The following is a 27,090-nucleotide window of genomic DNA, read 5'->3' on the forward strand; positions in this document are numbered from 1 at the left end:
CAACAAAGATCAGCATCTTTGTAAAGATAGCCATATCACTGTGGACAAGAAGGAATGAGCTGTTATTTGAGGATAGTTTTTTAACCCTCTCAATCTTGGTTACTAGAGCTAAATAGGCATATTAGGACTTTTAACAAATATTGATTAAGCAGATCAAGTTGAGACCCAATTCAAATCAACAGAGTACTATTCATTGGAAACCTCCATCTGCAAATTGGATAAAAATGAATTGGGATGTAGCAGTAAGAGAAATAGACAATATGATAGAAGTTGGGGTGGTAATTCGAGACAGTTAGGGAGACTTATTGGCTTTCTTAATGCAACCCTTACTTTTTTATTCACATTCTATGATGGCAGAAGCTAGATGTTTAGTTTCAGTAGTAATTTTCTGTAAAGATCTTAGTTTAGAAAATATGGTTTTTGAAGGGGACTCAACTTAGATTGTGAATGTAATAAAACAACATACACAACAAAATAATTTGCTTAGCTGCCTTGTGAAAAATGTACACACTATCTTGGATGATACAAACTGGAAAATCCACCATGTCAAGAAGAATGCAAATCAAGTGGCTCACCAATTAGCACAACTAGCAATTTATGCATGTAATGAGGTTATAGAGATTGATCATATCAATCCTTGTATCATATCTCATGCAATGGCTGAATGACATAGATCAAGTTCTCTGTTTAATGTAGTAATGGCCATAGAACGGTGTGATGCAATGAAGGTCTATATATTTATATAATAATAAATATTATTCAATCTAGTTTATATACTTAGAAAAATGTAAGGATCGAAAAGGAGTGATGGTTTGGATGGGTCAATTGCCATATTCAGAAGGGTAGTGTAGGAATTATATTAATTTTGTTTGAGAAATGGCTTTACAGCCGCACCCCATTGGATTACAGAAAGTCCCGTTATATATTCGGCGTGTCAAAAAGGACAGAAATTAAATAAATTAAAATCCCACTCGACCGAATAATTAAAGATCTTTCTTCCACGTTCTCTCGTGGGACAAACCTATCCTAGCCGTTATCCACCTAACCTTTTGTTTTCACCGCTTTGATTTGAGCCACTCTCCACTAAACTCAACTCCCCAACCCCTACACTATTCTCAGTTCCACACCTCTCTCTCCCCTCTTCTACTCTACTCTACTCTCTACCAAAACCGTTCTCTTTTCCCCACTCTCGCTCGCTATATCTCTCTGCATATGAATTTGAATATGAATGGTAAAGTAACCGAAAAAGGCGGAAGAAGGAAAAGTAAAATTAATTCCGCCATGAATGCTTCCTTGCTTACTTGACACCCATCCCTTTTTCTCTTTTTGAGTTGGCATTTATAGCGTAAACGATACTGACCGAACAAGCAAGCCAGTTGAAGACATGGTTCAACTCCACTATCAATGACTTCTTATATTGCTTTCATCCAACTCTTTTGGCCCAATTCGTCCCACAAAATTTGTCCTTTTTTGTCATCCGAATTTTATTTTTCCCACCAAGGAACAATACCCAGATTTGGAAATCTGCTCTTGAGCTCAAATGTCAGAGAAACCATCTGTACCGGACCTCGAAGCCATGCCAGTTTCTGAACTTTTCAATAAATTTAAGCGCTTGAGGCTGTTTGAGCCGTCCGTGGGTGTTCTGGGATTTGTCTGTATTACTGTCTTTGTGATTTGTTGCTTCTTCTACTTGGATCACAGAACTGTAGCGAAAGGGTTACTGTTTCCCGGCCAGTCGGGGAGGTTCAAGTGGTTGCAGAATAAAGGGTCCGGTAAGGGCCCGAGCGTTGAGTTTCTTGATAAAAGGGGCGACGGCTGTGATGTATTTGTGGGGGATTGGGTGTGGGATGAGGACTATCCTTTGTATCAGTCCAAAGATTGCAGATTTCTAGATGAAGGATTCCGGTGCTCTGAGAATGGGAGACCTGATTTGTTTTACACCAAGTGGAGATGGCAGCCCAAATATTGTAACTTGCCCAGGTTCTTATCAAAATGTTACTTTACTTTTGCTTTCAGTACTGTAGCTACTGTTTGGTTGCTGAGAAAATAGGGAAAAGGGGGAAGAATTTTATTTTTCGGTGCTAAGACGGGAAAGATATTCTGTTCGATAAGTTTAAATATTTAGGACTTAAGAGAACGAGGAATTCACACTCTCAGCAACTAGACGGTCGAATCATTCTTGTTGGATTTTTCAAATTGTATACTCCGTGAGGCTTGTGAAAAGGTTTTTGGATGATTTGAACTAAGCCTTTCGTAAGTCGTAAAAAAGAACTGAAACTACCAAACTTTGAATCCGTCTTCTCTATTAGCTTCCTCTATTTTCTTAACAACAGAAGGATTCGATTATTTTACTGTCTGACTTCTCCGTCAGGGTCGGGCTAATTGTCAAACTTCTGTCACTGAAAGTGAATTTTCCGGCAATGGACATTAGACGTTACGAAAATACTTAAAAATGTACTTTAATATTTTAATCGCAAAGCAAGCGTTTAAGACTATTGCATTTGATATTTTGATTGGCTATTGATAAATTGCCACTTATACCAAAAACTTGAGCTTATGTCATGTGGGGAATTTAATCATTTTATTAGTTCTAAACTTACTTTTGGCTTGGTTTGTATTGCAGTTGTAGTGGACATATTTATCATCCAGAAGTAATCTAATGCTCTATGAAAGGGCAATATATTTAGTTTCACCATGGAAGTAAATTTCTTCTATAAGTGGATGTTCTTTTTTTTTATAAGTTTCTATAAGTGGATATTCTGACAATGAACAAAAATGCTAAATGGTTGAACTTCTTATGCCATTTTAGCCTATACTGTTCAATGTAGCTTTCCTAGATTTGGAGCATTTCCTCTGTGTTGTAGCTTTGCCCCATGAGCCTTTGGATGGTGATAGTACCGTAGGCAACAAAGATAAATTCCATTACTTTTTTTAGATTGAATTTTTTTGCTCTATCTTGCTGTACAGCATTTCTTTATGTTCATTCATTAATGCTTTACAAATTGTGATGCTACATAGTTAACTGTACGATACTCATTACCTTTTCATTTCTAATTCAGATGTCATTTTATTGTCTCTAAAACAGGTTTAATGCAAAATTGATGTTGGAAAAACTGCGAAACAAAAGGCTGGTGTTTGTTGGCGACTCAATTGGGAGAAACCAATGGGAGTCTCTCCTCTGCATGCTCTCATCTGCAGTTCTTAACAAGGATTCAATATATGAAGTAAATGGCAGCCCGATTACAAAGCACAAGGGATTCCTAGTGTTCAAGTTTAAGGACTTCAACTGCACCGTGGAGTATTACAGGTCTCCATTTCTTGTACTGCAGAGCAGGCCCCCTGCCAGAGCTCCCCAACAGGTAAGGACAACATTGAAATTGGATCAAATGGATTGGAACTATGTGACATGGAGAGAAGCGGATGTGCTGGTGTTAAACACAGGGCATTGGTGGAATTATGAGAAGACCACAAGAGGGTAACTTTAATCCTCTCTCTCTCTCTCTCTATATATATATATATATATCTCTCTCTTTTTCTGCTTACAATATGTTGTTCGCATGAGGAATGGCCTTTCCCCCCTTCTTTATTTCTTTTATTGTTTTTACTAAATTAGTTATGAACATACAGTGGGCTGGTTTTGAACACAAGAAAAATTCATTGACGGATTTATAAAGGGCCAAGAAGCTTTTGAAAGTTAAATGGACGGCCTACTCGTTTCTTTTGAACTTTCTTTCCAAATAAGATAATGAGGTGAAATCCATACCTAATCAAAAGTTAATAGATGTTCTATGACAATGACCGGTGACAAACTCCATGATCACATGGCCTTCTGATTGGATTAAATATAGGCCATATCAATGAACCTTCAGTGATAGTCTTGAAATCTGGATAATTGATTCCCTTTTTGTGGATGCTTTAGAATAATGTGAAATTTTGGATACTAAATTAATTGTAGAGAAACAAAGGAACTAGGTGATGAATGGGATAATGAATGCTTATAAATTTATTACTTCTGAGAGAAAGCTCTTTTCTTTTCCTCGAGGGAGGGAGATTGACCCGTTTCTTAGTTTCTAGTGATATCTCCTATCCAAATTGGATGTTTATGAGTGGCTTTTCTTTTCTTCTCCATGAGTTTAACCTTTTTGTTATGTTTGATACCACAATGAAAAAGTCGAGTTCTTGCTACACTTTCAAATAAAGTAATGTTCTTGTTGAACGAACAGCTGGGCCTTCATTATAAAATTTAAGCTAAAAAAATAAGGTTTCAATCTTAGTATAATTCAATGGCAAAATGGACCCAAAATCCTATCATCTTAATTTTAATTGGAATGAGATTTTCCTATGTATGAGTTCACTCAATAGATCTCCGATGTGACTTTTGCACTTTATTAATTGTGAATGTGGGATTGAATACATTGTATGAAGGAGAAAGCTAATTGTTAGGTAGTGTGGCAGAGTCAGTGGATGTTACTAGTGAGACAAGACATGTCTTTAATCATGTTGTAGTTTTGAGCACCATCGGAACTCACTGAACTCATAATTTCTTTTTTCTTTTTTTGTTCCTTTTTAGCTAGAGAAAAGATTAAAAAGTCCACATATTTTGTTCAGGGGCTGTTACTTTCAGGACGGTGCGGATGTGAAGATGGATATGGAAGTAGAACATGCATATCAGAGGTCCATAGAGACTGTGTTGCACTGGATACACACTGAATTAAATTCAAGCAAGACCCAGGTTTTCTTTCGCACATATGCTCCTGTACATTTCAGGTTTGTTTCGTTACTTAAAACAGTTTAATCTCTCTAAAATTCTACATGTATTCTGTGTCTTTTTCATTTTTCTTGTGAAGTAATTTGTTATGCATCCTATTTGGGAGGTAAATTGCTCTATTATGCATTATACAGAGGAGGGGATTGGAGGACTGGGGGAAACTGTCACTTGGAGACACTTCCAGAGCTGGGATCCTCATTGGTTCCTTCTGATACTTGGGCACATTTCAAACTAGCCAATGATATATTATCAGCTCACTTGAACACATCACGAGTTATGAGATTTGAGGTATTGAATGTAACTCATATGACTGCACGTAGAAAAGATGGGCATTCATCTTTATATTATCTGGGTCCGGATATAGGCCCTGCACCTGTCCATCGCCAGGATTGCAGTCATTGGTGTCTACCTGGAGTCCCTGATACATGGAATGAGCTACTCTATGCACTCCTCCTTAAGAATGAGGCTAATCGCTCCTGGAACTCAACATAGTATCAGATGCGTGTATGACTGGTGAAGAAAGCTTCTTATTTATATGTAAAAAGGTGGAGGTTTTATGCAATGGTAACTCAAGTTTCCAGAAAGAAACAAAAGAACTAAAGAAAACAGACACTTCGACGGTTACAAGAGTTTTGTGGGTCTAAGATTTTGATGTTGATACGGAGATCAGATTACGAGGATATCAGAATTTTAGTTGGATAAAAAAGTTCCAATTTAGGGCTCAGATGGTTGAGCAATGATTTCTTCAAAGACTTCACACTGTAAAGAAACATTCAGGGTATTTTGTTTTGCTTATCTCAGGTGGCATAATTCTTTGGGGGAAAGAGATGTAATTTACAAAAAATTTGTTCATATGTTATTTACTTGTACCAATGACAAAATGTTTGTCCCTTTTTTTTTTTGCCAAATGAATCCATACAGTTGCAGTTCTGCTATCAGTTGAGATAGAGGGGCAATGCACTGCATTGATGAAATGTGTCCTTTAATGTTAGGTTAGTACCCGTTTAACACCACTTTAATTTTGCATGATGTGTAGCTTAAACTAGTATTACTGGTTTTGCAAGAAGCATTCACCCTGGAGTTTATCACAAATTGACAATGGCAATCTGTTTAGTGGCCAACCTGACTCTTCCAGGGCATGTCCAAAGAACATCCACAAAAATTTCTTGGTTTGGATTGAAAATTCAGCTCAATTCATCATTATAACTTTATCAAATTCACATACAAAATATAATAAATAATTTAATTTTTTCAAATCTCAAAATAATAATAATATTAAAAATAATATTCTAATAATATTTTATTCAATTCATCTAAAATCATTTCAACTCATCTCTAAATCCAAACCAAAATATAAAAGTTAATAGAAAATGTTATATACTACATTTTCATCCTATTTATATTCTATTTTGTTGACACGACATTGACCATAATCGTTCTATAACTCTTAATTTTATTTATTTTTTCAATATCACATAAATGGCACATCTCAAATGAAGAGTTACTCCAATGGAATTATTTGACTAATCTTTCTAAAGAATCTCTAATAATAATAACAATAATAATAATTTTTTTTTTTTTTCAAAAGTGTTTCTCAATTTTGAGTTTTATAATCTTATTTATTTTTATTGATACAAATATATACAATTCTGTATCCAATGGCATTAAGTTGGGTGTGTGCAAGTTTGTTCCCATCTATAAATTGCTTAAAATTGAAGCGTAAAAGCCATGCTGCCACTGGTGCACGACACAACACTGAATGTTTATGTACAAATTGGACCTTCGGTGCCTGACAGAATCCGTCTCAGAGAGGAAGAGTTACCGTGATGGCGGACGCCCTGGCGCAACTATACCGATCGAGGGACCTCGACAAGCTACTTCTCTGCCCCAGCAATCTCCTCGGCGCTAACTTTGAATCCGGCGAAGATGTAAAACCTTCTCTCTCTCTTGACATTGTCTCTAACATTTGGATTACAAACTCGTTTACAAAAATTATATTTTCAAGTCGGTGTTGAGCAATTTAATCAAGTGGTAATTTGATTTGGAAATAAATTTTTAAATTTTACCAATCAAATCTTAATAGTTATATGGATAGACACCGGCTCGATAATGAACTTTTCATTATTTTTTCGTGTGTTTCTGGTCAAATTGCTTTATTAGGGACGGGGTCACTGCGTCACGGTTTTCAACCAATGGATCTTACTCTTAAAAAGAATCTAAAACGAGGTACTGAAAACATTTAGAGGTGAATCCCTGATATCTCGTTTAAGAATGATTTTGATTTTAATATGTGAAAAATTCTAGACATAAGCCTCACACCCAGCACACCCATTTAAAAACATGTTATTTTACTTTTTTACCCATGTAATGAAAATGATTCCAGACATGTTTGTAAGTAAAATAGGATAAAAATGTAAAATGACATTTAAGTGAGTGTGTAAGGTGTAAGGTTTAAGTGACATGTTTTTAATATGTACTTTTGTCTCCCATTCTTTAGTACTTGTCAATGATTATGAGCCCAAGTAACTTGCAATGTATTTGTTGTGGCATCACCTTATTGGATGTTTACTAGGTATACTGCAATGCAACAATGACTCCAACAATTTCGTTTGGTTTATGCATGTGTTATATGCCGCATTGGCTCTGAAGTTTCTAGTTCGGTAGCGTTTTCTTTAATATTGGCTTTTCCTTCTACTAGAAGATGTCAGCAAGCCGAAATCAGAGGTTGCTATAAAGCATGTCATGGAAAGAGTCTGTGGTGTCAATATCAAACCCCATTATTATCGAATTGAGACAAAGACATTGATTTTTTCAGTGATTCAGTATTATGGCTCTTGGTCTTGATTCGATTGAGGCTTGGAGCTACATCAATGCTGTAGCTTGTGGTTTTCTTGGTATGCATCTATAACCCATCTCATTCGTGTTGCTATAATCAGCACTACTCACTTCTGGGCATCTCAATTGCTACAGTCTGTTATGGAGTTTTCTTGTAAAAGGCTATGTAAAAGCAAATGCTGAAAGGCTTACATGAGCCTTGGTACTGATCGGCAGCCTCCTTAAACTTTCAGGCTGGATTCATTACGTATCATTCTCAAAGTAACTAGTTGTCACAAAACTCTGTTTGTGCTAATCTGCTGTCTCATTGTCGTTTGGGAAATCTAGAGTATGATTCTGATGATAACCCATGAGAAGCAACGACTAAACCTATGGTAGATGGTGGGACTGAAGGTTTCAAGGGCCGCTCTAGTGTTATTGTGTCAGGGGTCACACCATGCTTTGAGTGCACCATTTGGCTTTCCCCGTATGCACCCTTGCTGAAACTCCTAGAACTGCTGCTCATTGTATTGAATATGCCCACTTAATCAAGTGGGATGAGGTAATTAATTGCTCATCATTTGTTATTTTCCTTTTCCTTTTCCTGAATTGTTGGTTTTGAACTGATTTCTGGTTCTCTAAACATGCATCTTATTTCTAGGTTCATAGAGGAAAGGCTTTTGATCCAGATGATCCAGAACATATGAGGTGGATCTATAATGAGGTTGATAAAATACTGTTATTGAGTGTTTTGTTTTAATATTGCTTTCACTATTGGTCATCCTGTTTATGCTACCTTATCTTATAGGCTGTCAAGAGAGCTGAGCTTTTTGGCAGGCATTCCTGGAGTCACATATTGTCTTACTCAGGTATATTTCTTGTCTAGGATGTAATTTCTTAAAAGCTTAATTTTTATTATATTTTCTGTGTAATTACCCTGTGGTTTGGCTCTGGTGTTGTTTGGCTATCCCATGTCTTAAGAATCTATTTATAATTACTTTGCTATTTGGCGCCCTCTGTACCTGTTTGTTATTAGAACTATTGCCGTTAAGAATATAATATAAATAGTTAAATATACATTTCCCATCAATTTAAATTTATAGGACAAGTGGTGATTTCTCATGGTTTGAGAGCAGATGTACTGAGTTCGAACTCTGACTCTACATTTCACCCCATTAATTAAATATTCCACGCGAGGAGGAGTTTGGTCCTACTTATTAAGGCGGAGTTTGGCCAACACGCGAGGGGGGAGTGTTAAGGATATAATATTAGTAATTAAATCTATCTCGTCCTATTAGATTAACCTTTTGAGATAAGTGGTGATTTCTGAAGTGCGAAAAATGTTTTTTTAATATCTTTTACAGTGTTCTCAAGAACTCTTTGGGGGGTGTTGTGAAGAATATTATTCCAGCTATTGCTTCCACCAATGCAATTATATCAGCTGCATGTGCACTTGAAACATTGAAGCTTGCATCAAGATGCTGAAAAACTATATCAAACTATTTAACGTGGGTCCAACAAGAAGACCTCTGCTCTGAGAAAATTACGCATTGTTTTTTAGGGAGTTGATGGGGTTACAGACATGGAAAAATGGCTGTTGGTGTCGTTCACTTGAAAATTTTGTGCAATGAAAGGTCAACTGGTGAGGCCTAGGTTTAGTTCCATTTGATTCTATAAAATTTTCTTCCATAGATGACTGTTCTATAGAATAGAAGCCACGGATTCCTTATGAAGAGAGCAATAAAAATTGCACAGTTCTTGATCATCATGCATAACTTGCTCAGATTAGATCAAGCATGCACGAGTAATGCTTCCCATAATGCTCACTTGGATTTCTTGTCTCTCACTTGTATGTGTTAAAAGTTTCTCTCCCGGATATTTTTAGACTCTAAACTATCTAATATCAATGCATCTGATGTGTCTGTGTCCGCGTGCTTTGCATCAAACCTTAGAATCATGTCTACATATGCCATAGATATATCCACCGTTTCAGATGCAATAGATCTGCGTTTAGATGCTGAGATGATCTTAGATTATCTGAGTTGATCTGTAAATAGTAGTATTTTATGGGTCCCATTGCGATGTGTTTGAAAGTAAATATGTTGAGATATGTTTTTAAATATATAAAATAAGTTGAGATAGGTTGAACTTTTTTATGAGATGTTAAAAAAAGTAGTGGATTCTATCAATTATTGGTTTGAGATGGGTTGAGGTGAGTCTGTGTTCCAAACATAAAACCTCTCAGCTATACAGATATTAATACTTGTGTCCCATAAGAGAACTGATTAGAAATTGACCATACAATATACATGTTGGCAGCTCATAACATTCTGTCATCAAATTGTCAACTGCAAACAGGAATCCCCCTCCAACATCAAAGGAAGAACCCGAATATGATTAATAGCGCATGCAAAATTCACAACTGCAATCTAGCATTGCAATCCAATAAATGATGAAACACGTGATAGATAATGCTCATTTTATGGTATGATTAAGAATAACAAATATCATATAGAGGTTCACGACCCATGCATCTGCACCATTATGTTAGGAATGGGCGGGTCCCATAGCCAGCCAGAAAACAGTATGGAATGTGGTCCACACTGACAGCCATATTATCAAGTGTTTGCTTTCCGGAGGAGCGAAGTAGCTGCCACTGAGGTATGATGTTTAAGAGAACGAGTGGAGAAGAGTAATTGATGCTACATGTTAAATAAATGCTTGGAACTGAACCAGCAGGCCAGATACCCTAGCAATTTGCACTCTTTTTCTTTTTTGTGAGTTAGAAAATTGTATTCTAATTTCTTACAACTCTAGGTTGATGGTCCATGACCTTTCAAGTTCATGCTGAGCTGTGCCGACAGTATCCATCTTCTTAATTTATGGGTATTGGCCCACGCTATAAGGCCTTCACTGCTCGACAACGATGCCCTGTGGCAAATGACTCTGCTTGGCCTGGTCATCGTACAGATTGGAGAATTTAAGAAAGATACATGAAATCACGTAGAACATTTATTGTTGAAAAAATTTATTCATCGTATTTTTATCATTTTATAATGTGACATTTGATGATAAATTTATAAATTAAATATAATAAATAGTCTTCAATCATCTAACGCCATGTCATAGAATGATGAGTAGCATTACTCCTCTCAAATTCGGAATAAGTTAGAAAAACCTTGATCCGGATGATTAATCCAGTTTTCCCCCTTCTATGAGCAAGTGATTAGCCCTACTCTTGCAAGGTCCTTTTTTTTAAAAAAAAAAAATTTGTTTTCTTTTCATATTTGCATTAGTCTCTGTCATCAGTTTTGTATTTGATATCTTGTAATTGAGTTTTGCATAAGTAGTACTGAAATTTCCTTGTGGCATTTGGGAATTTCTGTTGTTTGGTCCCTTAAGCATTTTCCTTTGGGAAAAACGTTGGGAGAGATTGTGCTCCTTGACAGTCTGAGAGTGGTAGAGACGTCTATCTTGGATCAGATATCTGGTTAATGTGGGTTCATGCCGGCTGTTCTCATCTCTTTCTTGGAACTGGATTATATCGTAAAAAGTGGGACTTAGCCAGTTCGGCCAACTACATCCAAGGCCCCACCACACCACATGCACAGCCCCTACCCTACTACTACGCCATCTACTGCATGCCCCCACTCCCCCCACCTTTTTCCTATTTAAACCTACTTATCCCATTGCATTGGAGAAAAGCCCAAGAGAAGATATTACTGAAAAAAGTTGAGAGAATAAAAAGATTATTTCTTTTTTGGCCTTGTACCAATTACACAACATGGAAGTGACTATGGAAGTAGAAGATGATCTGTTCTTCGCAGATTTAAGCAAGCAAATCTCTCTTCTAATTATGGACGAGGAGGAGGAGGACCCAGTTGCAAACTTTCCAGTTTCTCTTCAGGTTCTTCATCGTCTCCATCTCGATCTTGAAATGTTTAGGAGGTATATATGAGTTTTCGTATACGTATGTACACATGTATATAGTAATTTCGAAGTGTGGTGAATTATACAGGAATTCTCTCGAGCAATCTATCCGCCAGAAAGATTACCTCCAATTCTATACGTGCAAACATGCCGGAGAGAAAGCAAAGGGACCGGAGTTTTCATTCCTCAGTCATCACTGCCGAGAAGGAAGAAGCACAGACAAGGAAGATTTGCTTCTTACAACGCAACAATATCCCGCAGAAAGCCTGATACTACAGGGATGGCCGTTTCCCAAGCGTCTTCCAACCATTCTTTTGGGCCAAAAAAAGGTTGACTACTAGAGATCCGGCCTTTGAGTTTATATAAAAATAATATATAATCCTTAACATATATACATGGAAAATATATAAAGTTGTTCACTGTTGAGGTGGAGATCAGGGTTCGCCCAAGGTTTCCAACCCACCAATAACATGTATGGATGTTATTTAGTTTGATACAGGACAAGCTTTTCATGTAGTGTTCGAGCTAGCTAGCTAGTAAGGCTATTAATGCAAATCTAATTAAATTGTGGACCTTGTGAAAATGACCATTTTGACAGATAACAATGAGCAAATTATTTAAGAAGACAGATGGCCGCCACTTGTACAATATTTCCCGTATGGAGAATCTTCTGTGTGTTGATGGGGGAAGTCATGAGTACTCATACGCACGCTCTCCTCCTTCAGATAAAAGATTTCAAAACAAAAACTCGATTGGCTTTTATTTAGGAGCCGTCTTTTTTCGTCTGCTGCTTTCTTTTTTCTCTCTCGTATTATTATTTCAACAAACACCAAAATACCCAAAGCAGCCACCCTAAAAAAACCCAGATCAGAGGGTTTGGAGCTTCGGCTCCTCATCCCTCATTCATTTTCTCTTTAATTTTTTCTTTCATATATATATTTTTTAATTTTGTATATTTTTCTTTTAAAGTAGGGTGAAATGTCGATCTATTGTTCTTTGAAGCCCCGTGACCACCATGCGCCACACCGTAAGATTCCCAAGATGATGATCTTTCAGACGGACGAAGAATCTCGTTGAATGGATCGGCGTGTGAGCCACACGTATGGTCTAAAGTGTACGCGTGACATCTACGCGCCATCGTAAGAGGAGCTCTATTGCTGCCATGCACACCATTTCTGAGATCAGGGCCATTAGTTTCTTTAGACTCGACTACCCGCTGTACTTTCAGGATGGCGCGTGTCTCTCATACACCACCACAATCCCTGTGTTTGCTTTTTTTATTTTCTTTAAAGTTGAAAATACGGATCTACAACTTTCTAAGCTGTATTTCACTATTTTCCTATGTATCATTTACGTTTTCTGTTATTTCTTATGTTTTAGGTTAATTATAAAAAAGAAATAGTCTATTGGATATTTTATCTATAGAGCAAAAATCCTCTCCTCCTCTGGAGGTGGGGTTTGAAATATTTACTTTAGGCAATGTGTGGTCTCTCAGACGGTTTGCCTGTAGAGAGTTCTAGAAATTAATATCATACCAATCATAAAAGAATTTGTATATTGGTGGAGTCTCAATCGTGAGTAGTTAGTTTGTAATATAATTTTTTTTTGTATGTATCAGTCATAACTGTAATTTTGCTTTTACAAATGAATGCAATCTATTTCTAAAAATAATTAATATAAAAAATGATAAGAAGAAGAATAATTCATGTTTTTCCCCGGACAAAAGGGAGAGTAAAAGGCTTCTGAAAGAAAAAGACACTAATGATATTCTATCTCATTCTTATCGCATTGTGTTAATGTATGATCTTGCGGTTGATTAAAACGCCACGTCAATCCAGTATGATGAGTATAGGATAATAATATGGTATACGGTATAACTCGGACAAAAAAATATTATGTACTAAAAAGTATGGTACATGAACAACTTTATGATGCATCATTTGACCTGACTTGGAAAGAATCTCATCACCTTAAAATGGAGTTGATCAGTTTATAACATCTGTTTGGACGGTCGAAATAGACTAGAGATTAATTAATGGGAAAAAAATATAAGAAAATGAAAATCAGTGTGATAAAGTCTATACCCTTGACAAAACAGAAGACAAAATCTTTACTTGTTAAACGGCTTGTCGTTTTGTGGGACTATCAGGGCGGGCAACTCAACCTTCCTCCTCCCGTAAAAGAGAGGGTGAGGAAGATAAATTTTAGATATAAGCTTTACATTCTGCAATTCTCGTGTATTTTATTTAAAAATATATTATCTTATTTTTTTATTACATAATAAAAATAATTTTAGATATGTTTATAAATAAAATAAAATAAAATAAAATAATAAAATAATAAATTTTTGAATGGATATACAGGATATATGAGGTTTATGAGCAGCACTCTCGGGCGAGAGAACTAAACACCAACTAAACAGTAAACACCAACTACTGTAACGCAGATACGATCAAAGTCAAATGCTTTGAGTTTGGAGTACTTGTTCGCAGCTCCATCAATGGCTGATCCCAACCTCGCCTATCTAGCTCTCCTCCTTCTTCTCCCTCTATCTATCCTCTTCTTCCTCTACCTCATAGTCCGGCCACGCCCCGTCAGGATCCCAATCAAGAACCGCCATGTGTTCATCACCGGCGGATCCAGTGGGATCGGCCTCGCCCTGGCTCAACAGGCCGCTTCAGAGGGAGCGCGCGTCTCCATCCTCGCCCGGTCCCTCGACAAGCTTGAGGACGCGAAGCAGGCGATCCGGCTCGCCACCGGCGTTGACGTGGCTGTGTTCGCGGCAGACGTGCGCGACTACGACGCCGTCACGAAGGCCGTGGAGGAGGCGGGGCCCATCGACGTGTTGATCGTGAATCAGGGGGTGTTCGTGCCTCAGGAGCTGGAAAGGCAGGGATTGGATGAGGTGAAGTTCATGGTGGACGTGAATCTGATTGGAGCTTTCAATATGATCAAAGCCGCTTTGCCTGCAATGAAGCTTAACCGAAGCGACCGTGGGCCCGCCTCCATCGCTCTCATGTCGTCCCAGGCCGGCCAGGTATGATTAACCAGAGCCAGAAGTTCAGAACCGGAACCTTAATTCAATTCAATACTGAGCGAATTAATGCTATCATATAGTACTAGTTTTTTTAATTTGTTTTTCTGGTTCTATATTAGGTGGGTATATACGGTTACACAGCTTATTCAGCCAGCAAGTTTGGGCTTCGGGGTTTGGCAGAGGCTTTGCAACAGGAGGTTATTGCGGATGACATCCATGTCTCTCTTATATTCCCTCCGGACACCGACACTCCCGGTCTAGTCGAAGGTATGCATATGAAGCAGAAATGTTCCTAGTACAAACATATTGGGATCACAATGTACTACTGCAAGTGATGGACTTTATTAGGATTAGGAATTGGTAAAAGAACATATATCTGGCTCTGGTTAATCATACCTGGCCTGCCTGAGTGGTAAAAGAACTTTTTGCCTTTGCACATTTCAAACAGATATTACGAGAAATCATCCCAACTCATTCGTTTTAGATGTGAAACTACACAGCTTTTAAGAGTCTGGGTTACTTGTTTATTTATAAAGTTTATGGCTTTTACGTTATAAAATCTCTTGCATGATAATTATGAAGTTTATAGTTTTTAGATTAAAAATCTCTCCATGTTTTTGTTGGGAATGCATCGGGTTTTGTAACTCTGCTCGTTAAGTATGTTTCGTCTGCCGACTTTGCAGGACTATACTGTTGTGTTGTATTTTACAAAATTCAAGTTTTGTAATTTGCCCTCCGATTGCAGAAAACAAGAGAAGACCACAGCTCACCGCTATCATTGCAGCCTCCTCTGGTGCAATGAAAGCTGATGAAGTTGCCATGAAAGCTTTAAGTGGCATCAAATCTAGTAGCTTTATTGTTCCCTGCAACTTCGATGGTCTGTTACTGTCTATAGCAACTGCCGGTTTATCGCCCCAGAGATCATTCCTGATGGCATTTGTCGAAGTTGTTGCCACTGGTATAATACGTTTTGTAGCTCTATGCTACCAGTGGAACTGGTGTCGAAGTATAGAAAAGTGGACGCTCAAAAATAGTAAGTATTCTTCAAAATGATCCCTCAAACATCAAGAAGTTTGATAATTTGATACCCCTCATCTTGTTTATTTTCTTTTACCACTCGGAAATATCTGTTTGAAATGTGCAAAGGCAAAAAGTTTGGAAAGGCTCAGATTGTATAATGTAATATTGACAATCCATAAAATTACTAAGCAAAAATGGCACCCGTGAACAGTTTCTGGATTATAAAATTATTTTAATCTTATGGCATGCCCATATTTCATTTTTGTTGTTAAGGGTTCAAATTCATCGAATTGTTTCTATAGGGCAACCTCAGAAACCAGTCCTTTGTTTTTGGTAGGATTTCAAACTAGTCTTTTGTGGCATAAAATCTGCTCTAAATGTGCTGGCTATGGTATATATATATATTTTTTATCTATTTTACTTTTGATGAACGAAATTAGCTTAGACTATTTAGGTTGATGTCTGAAGTTTCCTCTTTTTATTTGTTTGCCTTGAATCTACTGAAGATTGTATGCCGATCGTTTTACTTTGTTATTATTATGTTCACAATAGAGTTGATCCATCATCATATGGGAAGTAAACACATACCAAAGGAAACATGCTTGTTAGACAACATTTATTATGCTAATCAGGCTTGATGTAGCACTGGTAAATTCCGAAGTGAATGTATGCAGAGCTTCAAAGTGAACTAAAAAATGTTAATATATATAGTTCTTTCCATTCAAAGTAGATGAAGTGCGCTCATGTATCATATTCACAATGAACCAGAGTAAGGTTGAAACCTCTGTTTTAAATAAATTATGGTTGTTAATCTAACCGTAGGATTTTGAGTTATTGCTTTTTTAATTTCAATGTGTTCAACGGGATTTTGGAACTTCAATCCAAAGACCGATTGGTTTAATCTCAAATACTGTTTTGGTGCACATCTGTACACGTCTATATGAATGTTACAGAATGTAGGCAATTTGTGCTGGCTCATATGATTATACCAAAAATTTATATGATCTTTTCCAGGGACCTAAAAGTTCGTGCTGCTTTCCGTGGATATGAATACCTTGGGTGTTGGGACGGCGCCTGTCAGTTCAGTTCTGCTGATTACCATCAAAGTTATTACCTCATTGATTCTTTTCCACCTTTGCACGCAGCTATGACCTTCCAGCTATAACATATCGGTCATGTTCTTTTACTTCCCATTTTGCAGCAGATTTTGAACTTTTTGTAGCCTCAATTATCTATTGGCCGAATCATTTCACTCTGGTTTTTTTTTTTTCAAAAAGCGTTACAGATATAAAGAAATTACACAAAAATAAATTTACATCTACTTTACAATCTGACGTACGGTATTAAACTATATCAGTTTGTGAATTTAATTTTGTATAATTTATTTATGGTTAAAGAATTTTTCTTTCCTGTTTCTTTATTGATGAGAATGAAAATACATTCTTTTTTATGTCCCACTTTAGCTGCTTACGATCTACACCTGCTACTGAGCTGTTTTAGCCTTTAGGACAGCATTGCAATAAGATTATATATATCATGAGTGCTCGATCTTCTTTTAAAGAGTATTCGGAAAAGATCACCAAGTAATCGCTATTCAATCTTGCATTCATAAACTGCTAAAGGGGAAAGAGGGAGGAAAAAAAAGAAGAGGAGAGATAAATGCTATTATTCATGATAATTTATTATTTATTGTCAACAGATATGAATTTATAACAAAATTAGTCAGCCCAGTAGTCAACAACCTCACAATTGCAAGCCCAATGGAAATCTCATGTAGATCGGGCTCTCAGACCAGCTGTGGGCACAGGCCGTTACGACCATTTCCCATAAAAACACCATCGTTGATTCGTTGCCATCCTGAGCATTCTCGCACGCTGCTTCTGAACATCTTCCAAGTTTCAACTTTCCAACTATCCTGAGAGAGTCGAGGTAAGTCTGTGAACAACCGAGTTGTCCCTCTCAATCCAATCCCCATGGCGTCCACAATTCTGAAGCGGACAAGCTGCTCCGCCATGAAGTCAATGGCGGGAGGTCTCCGAATCGGAGCGACGCCTTTTAGGGCCTTCGCGGCGAAGGTGGAGGCTGGGACTGACATAGTCGCGGCCGCACCGGATGTTTCTCTGCAGAAGGCTCGGAGTTGGGACGACGGCGTGGCCTCCAAGTTCTCCACTACTCCTCTCAAGGACATTTTCAGGGTTTGTTGTTAAAATTATCCGCTTACATTTTTTCTCATTTCGTCCCATTTTATTTTGCAGAACTGTAGAATGATTTCTATTTTACTTACCGTCAAATATTAAAATATTATTTTTTTATTATATTTACAATTTCGAGAGCTAAATTCATTTAATGTTTTATTTTACTTATGAGTCTCTCTATCATGATCTTTCAGGATAGAAGAGTGGTCATCTTTGGGCTCCCTGTAAGTCTCCCGATTTTTTTAATGGATACTCTCAATTTGTATATAATATATATTTTTTTCAATTGGATATTCCTCCTTTGATGATTTTTTTTCCAGCACCAATTAAGCCAGTTTTGCTTTTAAAACAATGCGCGCAAAGGATGACATAAATTTTGGTAGGAGTTAGTTTACTACGTTTTGATAAGAGTATATATTATAAAAGGAAATTGATAACTGTGACAGAGGTGTGTAAGAGTCACATCACAGAGGATTCTTATATAAACAAAGGGCGAGTAGTCTGGTACACAGAGCGGTCACACACATTCATATTCCTTGTCTGTTGTTGCGATAGGTGTAGTTTGGTATACTTGATCTTGAGGATTGCAGGAACTTTATTCAGAAAGCTGAAGCTTAACATTGTGTGTAGCATATGGTTTGATGAGACAGAGATAACGAAGCCTCTGTGTGGTATCTTATATAAAATAACAATGGCAGTCATTAGAATCGGAATTTTTTCTTGAATGAATTATATATTCACACTTAACTTTAAACCTCTGCAACTTTGTACCACAGAAGTTTGTCATTAATCAGGAAGCTATTTGACGGCCAAAGTCATTTATAAAGGGTGAGGTGACCAAAACCAGTTTTGCAATCATCACAAAGCAATGTTATTATACCAAAGCTTAAATTTCATAGAAAGGCAAATTAAAAACAGTTCTCTTGATTCAAGCAATTTCTTTGCTTTCTTTTTGGAAATTTTTCCCAATGACTATTAATTTTTACCTCATTGGTGGAATGGCTCTTGGTTTTTGTGAAAAAACCAACTACGTGTTCCTTGGAGTCTGAGAATTTCTTGGGAGGCAGGCAATGGCTAATTTTAGATTCTAATGATATGGAATTGTGGGAAAGATTCTTAATTTTATTTTCTCCAGGACAGAGATGAACCCGCTTCGATATCTGCAATATATTCTACTTTGATTCTTTGATTAGATGGATTATGGATATATGGTCTGAATTTACCATATTACAGGGTGCATACACAGGAGTTTGTTCCCAGCAGCATGTGCCTAGTTACAAGAATAACATTGATAAATTCAGGGATGAAAAGGTTGATTCTGTAATTTGTGTGGCTGTTAATGATCCATATGTGTTGAATGCCTGGGCAGAAAAACTTGAAGCGAAAGATGCTGTAAGTTTACCCCTCAATTCTTATCTCCTTGCATTCAAAATAATCGACTTTAATGTGTTTCAAATTGCTTGTTTCTGCTGAGTATTTTATTTTCCTCTTTCTTTTATTTTTGAACTAGAATTTGAATTGCACTATGTAGTTAAGTTCCTTGTCTCCAGCTTTCTTATTGATTTCTTTCATGAGGAGAGGATTAAAATCAACTGGTGTATGTGTTGATTTGTGGTTTTCAAGTATACTTATGCTTCAGATACTGGTCACATGGCTTAGGAATTATAAATTCTCCTAAGCTCATTTCTAATTGTAGCTTATGTAGACCCCTTTTGCTAAGCAGTGGTATCAACTTACTAATACGGCCTGAGTTTAACTGGCTATAAGAACGCTTGAATTTTTTTCATATTCCGTGTTCAGCAGTCTAACTAATAGAATAATACAGTTGGTGCTACTCTGTAAAAATGGCCGTATTGTGGTTTATGTATTTCTTTTATTTAATCCAATAATAATTAGCTGTGCTCATACACTTTAAAGCAACATAACTTATTTTTCTTAAATGTTTTATTTTGATAGATTGAATTTTATGGGGACTTTGATGGAAGCTTCCATAAGAGCTTGGGATTGGAAAAAGATCTATCTGCTGCTTTGCTCGGACCCCGCTCTCACAGGTATAATCCGTGTATGATTTTCTTCTTGTTGGAAACTTTTTTTTCAGGCATAAATATTTTTTTTGTTGGAAACTTGAATGGACTTAAAGATCTTAGGTAACATTCTAGTTGGCCTTTGGAAAATGGGTTGGACCTAGTTGAATCAATTGAACATTGGGGCTTTTATCATACATATAAAATTATACCCCCCGTGTACTTGACTATGCCTATTTTCAATCACCAATAAAGTTATTATTTACCAATTAAAAAATCATATATGTGACATTGGTTGTTTCTTTGTTAGTCACTAAATACCATTCAACTTAGGTAAGAATGGCTAGCTGCTGGTGTTTTTCAAACTTTTAAGATGTTGCTGCTTTGGTGTAGATGGTCTGCATTTGTGGTTGATGGGAAGGTTAAGGTTCTCAACGTTGAGGAAAATCCATCTGACTTCAAAGTATCTAGTGCGGAGCACATCTTGAAGCAGATATGAAGCTGCTCTTTTTCTTTTTGCAATCTGTATGAGTGCTCAATCTTTTGAGTAGAGTTATTATATCCGGTACTCCAGCAGCACACCAGGAGGACCTGTTTAACTCATAGGCATATCTGGTGTTTCATATGTTAATTCCAGAGTTATCGTGGATGCATTATCTTCTCTCTTTTGTTCTTTTCTATAGGATCTAAAGTGGGTTCTCTTACATTTTTCTTAGTTTTTCTCTGCAAAAATCAAATAAGTTTACCAGTTACGAGAACTGAATTTTAAGCCTGCAGCATGTAACTGATTCTTGTTGTGACTTTGGTTTGATATATACATTTGGTTTGCAATGATGTTGGTGGTTTTGGTTGCGTTCCAGTGAAGAGTGCCTCTGAAGTCTCAGGACATGTTCTGAGATGTCCCAGCAGTTGTGTTTAATTTAATTCAAGACATGTCCCAGTAGTTGTACCCTCATGCCTGATTCCGAAGTCTCTGGAGCTCATTTAATTGCATGAAAGGTTTGGCAGCTTTCTATATTAGTCCCACACACCCACTACACCTGCTAAGACAGTCGGATTTCTCTGGTGAGGTTTTAAAGGTTTAATAGCCATCATAGATTTGCAGGTATTTTGCCCACTTGTTTTGTTTTCTTTTCATGATGCATGGCATCTCAAAAAGTGAGGCTTATGAATCGGACAAAGATGAGAATCAGCTTTCCCCTTCTAATCACTTTGAGATGTCGATTGTTAGGTAAGCCAATAGCTACGCCAACTCATTCCTTAGGCCTTCTTTTTCTTATGCCTTTTTTTTCATATTTGAATCTAAAGTACCCATGTGGTTAATGGATGCCATTACCTTTTTTATCAGTAAATAAGAACTTCATAAATGAGAAAAGTAGGTATAGTCGAAATACACAGGAAGCATATATACAAAGATTTAATGTTAATATGGAATTCAAAAAATCCGAATATCTCATAAACATAAGTAAGATACACACACACACATACATATATATATATATATGTGGTACTGTTCTCTGCTCAAAGTCGGATCAGCTGATCCAGATAGAGAATTTGAATATTTTTTATGCATTCACGATATGCCTAACAAATAGTCTGGCATATATATTGTTCATATAAAAAAACAAGGAGCACTCTCAACGGTTAATTTGCCCCATTCCCTTCTCTCTATTTAAGATACTTTAAAAAACTCAATGCTTCCCTACATTTAGTGTAGCACACCTCTTTATTCACATTCATGATCTATTTCTTTATTGTAAATTTTTTTTTAATAAGTCTTTTTTTTTAAACGAGGAGTGCAACACAAGGACTTTCTAGGAGGTCACCCATCCTAGCACTACTCTCATCCGAGCATGCTTAACTGCTTAGGAACCTATCTTTATTGTAAATTTAAGATAGGTTACCAAGCATATTAACGATTTCAAGTTCTAAAGAGACGAGGACTGCTTTGTAGAAAAGAGTCTCAAAGTTATTCATTCACTGCTTTACAAATGACTCACTGCTCCCACATGAAAGAAAGCAATTAAAACTTCAAAAAAAAACATTGCAAATGGGAGATAATAGGAAGTCGGAATTATCTGCTGTCTATTTAAAACTTACTTACGAAGAAAGGAGAACACTATAGGGCAGAACAACATATGATCCGATCAATAAAGGTTTCCACTTCGCATGTATAGACTATAGGTAGGCAATGCAGGACGCTTACGAACCAGCGGATTGGTTTAAACACATTTCGTCGCTTGCACCATATGCCTTGCAGTGAGCTCATATAACAGAGTTCAGTTGAAGAGCCAGTACCAGCATCAATATCCACTCTACAAGGAATGAGATAAAATAGGAATTTGATTAGCTATGTCTCAAATAGAGTATCTATCTATTTAGTATTATTCAACTTTCACACAAATAGGCACTTGGATGCACTAAACTTAATCTGCCCATTGCATTTTTAAGACCAGTTCCCCCTTTTCCCTTTTGCTTATTTTAGATTTCTCCACTTTTTATATATATTTGTGTAATTTTAAGTTCTGTAGCGGCCAGCCCCAACTCCATGCCCTTCCACCTGAGCTGGTCCCTGGGGAACTCAGCATGTTGTTGAAAATTTTTAAAGCAGCGCAGTTGTCCTTGTCCATGCTTCTAAATAACATAGTTTCAGGCTCCAACATACAGCTTTTATATCCAGAAACTCCAGTAGTGTCTCCTTGTAACATCACCCGCTTATGTTTTCTGATGGTACATTATAAGGTAAGTTTCCAACAATGAGTTGTGTGAGAGCAACATCTAAAGGTAAAATTTTAAAACCTGTGGGTGAGGATTTCCTGATTGTCCATGTATAGCACCAGAGTTGAAGGTTGCATTTGGACTTAAATCACAAGCAATTTTCCCAGAGATTTTGTCAAGTGACCGTGCATCAACATTTCCTTCCACACCCTTCCCTTTGAAGGAGAGGTTTGAAGTGCCTCCAGTACAACTGAAAACAGGAACAGATGATCCAGATTGCTTTGAATTAAGATCCAGGCGTTCAATCATTCGTGCAAGACCAACAATTCCTGCATTCAGCTCACGCTGAACTTCTTTGCCTAGCTCCTTTACTGAGTCATTATGAGCAAGCAGCTTCTCCTTAAAGCCTCGGGTACTTTTTGAGATTGATTCCTTGTATCTGTTCCAAGACGTCCACACTCATAAAGAAGTGACAAAACGAGGAAACATCATTTACAAAAGAAAAAATATATTCATCATCCCAACTCCCATCATCCCATCATGTGGCATTAGATGATAGGTTCACAAGTGAAATGTAATAAATAATTTTCAATCACCTAATGTCACATCATAGGATGATGAAAGTTAGGATGATGAGTAACATTACTCTTTACAAAATAAACCAAAAGGCAAGATATCAACCTAGATGAAGCAGCAGACAGTTTAGATTTGAGAGTCTCTGGAAAGGATAACATCTCAGATGCACTTGGTCTTCTTGGACTATCAGATGGTGGCTGGCAATAAAGAATGCTGAATGATGACGCAAACAGTCGTAAGATACATGGAGAATTACCAAAAAGGTAAATGCATGCAATAATCCTACAAGACTAGAAGCCTGTGGCACATACCTGGGATTAAAAGGGATATCTCTGTTGAGAGGAGTACTGGAGACCAAATTAACATCCACAGATGCAGGAGGTTCAAAGTTGTCAGCAGAAGGTATGTCCAAAGATGCTGATCGACCCCCAGTTGATCTGTAACTTAAATTTGGGCAATCTTCTGGTGAACCGGCATATGGTTGCCGTGACATATTTGTGGGAGAGGTGAAAGCAAGAACTTGGGAAGGACCATTCCCAGTATACCTCTGCCTTTCCCTTCTACAAACATATTGAGCTCTACTAGTAGCAGCAGTCAGATGCTGCATTATACGCTCATCAAAATCAGAGACATCTGAATTAGGTATGTCCTGGAAATTTCAGTTTCACCTCTTATCAATAAGCAGTCCTTTTTCACCATGCCAACCATTAATTAAGCATATGGATTCTTGATACTAGCGATTCATATTGAATACAATAACTTACATGCCCGACATCAAAGTCCTTGCAGAAACTATGAAGAGATGTAGGAGCAGCAGAATAACTGTTTCTTGACCTTGAGTGCCTGTCAATACCAACTGCAGCTAGAAGCTCTTGGCTACAATTGCAGAATGAACCATGGTTTTCAAAAACAGAGGAGAACATGGATCTTTACATGAGAACATTTTGTTTTTTACAAGTATCTCTTCACAAGGAATTATATACCTGGCAGAGTCCCTTAAGACAAGTAACTGGCAACATATTGGGCACTCTTTGCTTCTTTGAGACCTAAAAGAATAAAAAGGTTCATTAAAAAGGAACCAACGGAATTCATATGTGCCCATGCCCGCATGGGTCCCAAGAAAATATAGAAAATTGAATAAAAAGTGATAATGTACCATTCAAGGATACAATGAAGATGGTATTCATGTTTGCAACTGGTAATCTGAAACAGAAACAAGGTCCAAGGAGTTAAATATCCCATTTGACAGTTTAATCTAGGTGTCACTCTCTCTAGACATGCAATTCCTTAAGAGTTTAAATTTGATCAGATATATTTTTTTATTGGAATTCTTTAGATTTTAGAGGAAACACATATTTGGAAATTTCATAACTGGAGAACCGATCTTCCAGAGCAAATAGAAGAAAATCTAATTGATGAAATAACAAATTTCAGTTGTTTGTAATCAGGGTCTCAAGTCGGCCTCTTTACCCGTACTGAAATATGTTTTGGAAAAAGTAAATTATCGGGTAGGTTGTTTCCGTAAACCCCACAAAAAGCAAATATAGTTCAGTATAAAAGGTAAAAGTATTTAAGTTTCAAGGGATCCATTCTCCTGATCCTGATAAATGGAAAACGTTCCTAGATTTCACTATAATAACCAAATTGAATTGGATAAAGGTACCTTTGTCCAAATTTTCAACGATCTGCATTCCATGGGTACACAAATGGAGCCTTAATACACAAATCAGTAGCTCCAAACTAAGATAAGAGCACATATTTTATAACTGATTCAGAAAGCCAAAACAGGGCAACTAGAAATTAGAGGATTGATCTGAATAACATATCACACCACTTATCAGATGAATTTAAGCCTAAAGAGTGATAATCAGGACCACTGTTACCAAGTCGCATTCAAAAGCTCAAGCTGCTCAACACCGATTAAAAGGAACGGAGCATAAATGAATACACATGATATCTAATAGCCCATGTCCAAGTCTATTAGTTTATCTAATAGCACTTGCTTGAAATTCTGAAGCCACTTTCCTCGCTTTTATAGCAAACCAGCAAACAACCAAACAAACAAATTAAAATAAAACGAAAAAAAAAAAAGAGTAAATTTGATGATGATTGTAGTGTGAGGATCATACAGTGGACGGGTCGGCCGTAGTGAAGGGCTCAAGGCATATACTGCAGGCGTCTTCGAAAACGTCTTCGGGGACCCCAGAGGATGAGGATGCAGCTGAAACCGCTGGATTCTCCGACGAAGAAGAAGAAGAAGAAGAAGAATAGGGAGTGACGTTTGCCATTGTGGGTGGGGGTGTGAGTGAGTTGGAGGAGTGAAGGATTGCAGAGAATGGACAAGACGGAGCTGGGTCCTTTTACAAAAGGGGAATTAGAAATGGGCTGGGCACCAGAGGTGAAGAAGAAGAAGAAGAAGAAGAAATGAGCTTATAAAGGAAAACGCAGGAGAGAGAGAGAGAGAGAGAGAGTAAATGGTCAAAGAAAATAATTGTGGAAGGGGAAGACTAAAATGGCAGAAAACGCAGGAAAACCCCGATTCACACGGTTGATTTTGATGGAAACCATCAATCTCGACTTTTTTTTTTCTCGGCAAAAAATCAACCTCAACTATTTATTTATTTATGAGAAATACAAATAATAAAAAAAAAAACTGAAATCTCATTATTATGATCACTATTACACTGACTGCACTAATTACCAAATTGGAGTATGGAGAGAAGGCAAACCATTGATTTTAATCGCCAATATACATATCGAGTTTGGATATTGCTTTGGAAATGTTGCACCTCTTAATTGATTAGATTAGAAAGCACGACAACCTTAAATATTTGAGGTACACAAATTCTCTAAGTTTCAATTTGGTGAGCGAGTATAGATATAGAAGATTAAACGTAAATATTTGAGTACAAGTAGAACAAATGTTGGACGGACCCTCCAAAGGTCAGCGCACGAGTTTAGACTAATCGGGGCAGTTACGCGTGGGTCCATTAGAGTGATAGTGGTGGTAGAAAACATCATCCATTTTGGTTATTTTCTCTTTGTTTTCCATCCTAACCAATCAAAACACAAAAAACCAAGAAGATCTATCAGCCTCTTTCTTACATGGCCTGCAATTCCACATCATAAACAGAAACTATGTGCAGGCTGTAAAGCTACAATATCATAAGCCGTAGGCTACATTTAGTTAGTGATATAATATAAGATGATATGTAAATAATAGTAAAAAAATAATGATAAAAAAAAATATTGGTTGCAACCGGCGTGCCAAGTCAAATCTGTTTTTTGTCTACTTTTTTATACTAGATGAAATACACCGTTTCATTTTTTGTTTCTCCCCTCTTTATTTCGTTCGCGCTCTCTCTCCCTCGAAATTTCGTCAATTGTAATCCCTCCCTCTCCGACTCATCTCCTGACCTCGATCCCTCTCCAATCTCACTCCCTCTCATTTCTCCTCCAACCGACCTCTCTCTCTCCCTCTCCCTCTCCCTCTCCATACACACTGAACCAACATCACATGATGAGAAGAATGAATAAGAAAAAAGATAGCTCTTCATCAAAATGATTTGAAAAATCAAAAAACATATTAAGACCATAATTAAAAGCAAGAAAAAAAAAAAAACAGATTTCACACTCATATAAAAAAAAATCCAAAAACATGAAAGAGATGTCAAACGGAGATGTCAATGGCAGTTCCATCAAAAGGGAAGTCCAAAAATAATCTCATCTCCGTCATGTGACGAATCAGATGGATCTATTCAAAAATCCATAAATAAAAGGGAAATCCTAAAAAAAAAAACTTACCCAGCAGATTGCTAGATGGATCTATTCAAAAACCACAGAACTAGCCTAGACAAGAATATGCAGGAGGTGAAGATGGAAAGAAAGGGATTACACATTAATCGGAAGGTAGGAAAAAAAAAACCAGGAAAGTAAACCAAACTCAGGAAGGTAGAATTGGTAGAAGAAAGAGCAAGAGAGAGGTCTTTTTCTTTATTTGTTTTTTCC

General features: G+C 37.1%; 5 protein-coding genes and 1 pseudogene across 8 annotated transcripts; 5 read left to right on the forward strand and 1 right to left on the reverse strand.

The window, feature by feature from the left end:
- Positions 1-1,079: 1,079 nt before the first annotated feature.
- Positions 1,080-5,747, forward strand: LOC109005881 (protein trichome birefringence-like 10). Its single transcript, XM_018984966.2, has 4 exons — positions 1,080-1,980; positions 3,086-3,475; positions 4,609-4,767; positions 4,903-5,747. Exons 1-4 carry the CDS (start codon positions 1,541-1,543, stop codon positions 5,258-5,260), a joined length of 1,347 nt encoding a protein of 448 aa, XP_018840511.1. The 5' UTR covers positions 1,080-1,540; the 3' UTR covers positions 5,261-5,747.
- Positions 5,748-6,594: 847 nt separating this feature from the next.
- LOC109005779 lies at positions 6,595-9,067 on the forward strand (annotated as a pseudogene).
- Positions 9,068-10,984: 1,917 nt separating this feature from the next.
- On the forward strand, positions 10,985-12,448 carry LOC109005880. Its single transcript, XM_035683430.1, has 2 exons — positions 10,985-11,489; positions 11,601-12,448. Exons 1-2 carry the CDS (start codon positions 11,367-11,369, stop codon positions 11,844-11,846), a joined length of 369 nt encoding a protein of 122 aa, XP_035539323.1. The 5' UTR covers positions 10,985-11,366; the 3' UTR covers positions 11,847-12,448.
- Positions 12,449-13,887: 1,439 nt separating this feature from the next.
- Positions 13,888-16,900, forward strand: LOC109005878 (3-dehydrosphinganine reductase TSC10A-like). The gene is made up of 4 exons (XM_018984961.2): positions 13,888-14,549; positions 14,669-14,816; positions 15,295-15,582; positions 16,584-16,900. The coding sequence occupies exons 1-4, from the start codon at positions 14,013-14,015 to the stop codon at positions 16,589-16,591; spliced, it is 981 nt and encodes a 326-aa protein (XP_018840506.1). The 5' UTR covers positions 13,888-14,012; the 3' UTR covers positions 16,592-16,900.
- Positions 16,901-17,423: 523 nt separating this feature from the next.
- On the forward strand, positions 17,424-20,622 carry LOC109005879 (peroxiredoxin-2F, mitochondrial-like). The gene is made up of 5 exons (XM_018984962.2): positions 17,424-17,764; positions 17,959-17,988; positions 18,998-19,156; positions 19,721-19,815; positions 20,182-20,622. The coding sequence occupies exons 1-5, from the start codon at positions 17,543-17,545 to the stop codon at positions 20,285-20,287; spliced, it is 612 nt and encodes a 203-aa protein (XP_018840507.1). The 5' UTR covers positions 17,424-17,542; the 3' UTR covers positions 20,288-20,622.
- A 1,012-nt stretch (positions 20,623-21,634) lies between these two features.
- On the reverse strand, positions 21,635-25,621 carry LOC109005876 (E3 ubiquitin-protein ligase RHF1A-like). Of its 4 annotated transcripts, none has more exons than XM_018984957.2 (9): positions 25,212-25,327; positions 24,746-25,111; positions 24,239-24,285; positions 24,066-24,128; positions 23,847-23,958; positions 23,394-23,731; positions 23,188-23,295; positions 22,588-22,945; positions 21,635-22,103 (listed from the first exon to the last, which is right to left on the reverse strand). In XM_018984957.2, the coding sequence occupies exons 2-9, from the start codon at positions 24,776-24,778 to the stop codon at positions 22,092-22,094; spliced, it is 1,071 nt and encodes a 356-aa protein (XP_018840502.1). In that variant the 5' UTR covers positions 24,779-25,111; positions 25,212-25,327; the 3' UTR covers positions 21,635-22,091. The 4 variants fall into 4 exon arrangements, with proteins under 4 accessions (XP_018840502.1, XP_018840503.1, XP_018840504.1 ...); XM_018984958.2 differs by having other exon boundaries at positions 24,746-24,848; positions 25,212-25,322; XM_018984959.2 differs by having other exon boundaries at positions 24,746-24,822; positions 25,212-25,294.
- Positions 25,622-27,090: the final 1,469 nt, after the last annotated feature.

This window comes from Juglans regia, chromosome 12 (genome assembly GCF_001411555.2).
Source record: "Juglans regia cultivar Chandler chromosome 12, Walnut 2.0, whole genome shotgun sequence".
Lineage (NCBI taxonomy): Eukaryota > Viridiplantae > Streptophyta > Magnoliopsida > Fagales > Juglandaceae > Juglans > Juglans regia.

What these genes read in the sequence shown, in the direction of transcription:
- LOC109005881 (XM_018984966.2), top strand. Translation starts at nt 1,541, where the DNA reads ATGTCAGAGAAACCATCTGTACCGGACCTCGAAGCCATGCCAGTTTCT. An exon ending in AAATATTGTAACTTGCCCAG is followed by an intron (nt 1,981 to 3,085) that starts GTTCTTATCAAA and finishes TCTCTAAAACAG; the next exon opens with GTTTAATGCAAAATTGATGT. An exon ending in TATGCTCCTGTACATTTCAG is followed by an intron (nt 4,768 to 4,902) that starts GTTTGTTTCGTT and finishes TGCATTATACAG; the next exon opens with AGGAGGGGATTGGAGGACTG.
- LOC109005880 (XM_035683430.1), top strand. Translation starts at nt 11,367, where the DNA reads ATGGAAGTGACTATGGAAGTAGAAGATGATCTGTTCTTCGCAGATTTA. An exon ending in ACTTTCCAGTTTCTCTTCAG is followed by an intron (nt 11,490 to 11,600) that starts GTTCTTCATCGT and finishes TGAATTATACAG; the next exon opens with GAATTCTCTCGAGCAATCTA.
- LOC109005879 (XM_018984962.2), top strand. Translation starts at nt 17,543, where the DNA reads ATGGCGTCCACAATTCTGAAGCGGACAAGCTGCTCCGCCATGAAGTCA. An exon ending in CTCTCAAGGACATTTTCAGG is followed by an intron (nt 17,765 to 17,958) that starts GTTTGTTGTTAA and finishes ATGATCTTTCAG; the next exon opens with GATAGAAGAGTGGTCATCTT. An exon ending in CTCGGACCCCGCTCTCACAG is followed by an intron (nt 19,816 to 20,181) that starts GTATAATCCGTG and finishes GCTTTGGTGTAG; the next exon opens with ATGGTCTGCATTTGTGGTTG.
- LOC109005876 (XM_018984956.2), bottom strand. Translation starts at nt 25,370, where the DNA reads ATGGCAAACGTCACTCCCTATTCTTCTTCTTCTTCTTCTTCTTCGTCG. An exon ending in CTACGGCCGACCCGTCCACT is followed by an intron (nt 24,286 to 25,211) that starts GTATGATCCTCA and finishes TTTCTGTTTCAG; the next exon opens with ATTACCAGTTGCAAACATGA. An exon ending in GTCTTAAGGGACTCTGCCAG is followed by an intron (nt 23,959 to 24,065) that starts GTATATAATTCC and finishes CTGCAATTGTAG; the next exon opens with CCAAGAGCTTCTAGCTGCAG.
- LOC109005878 (XM_018984961.2), top strand. Translation starts at nt 14,013, where the DNA reads ATGGCTGATCCCAACCTCGCCTATCTAGCTCTCCTCCTTCTTCTCCCT. An exon ending in TGTCGTCCCAGGCCGGCCAG is followed by an intron (nt 14,550 to 14,668) that starts GTATGATTAACC and finishes GTTCTATATTAG; the next exon opens with GTGGGTATATACGGTTACAC. An exon ending in CACTCCCGGTCTAGTCGAAG is followed by an intron (nt 14,817 to 15,294) that starts GTATGCATATGA and finishes CTCCGATTGCAG; the next exon opens with AAAACAAGAGAAGACCACAG.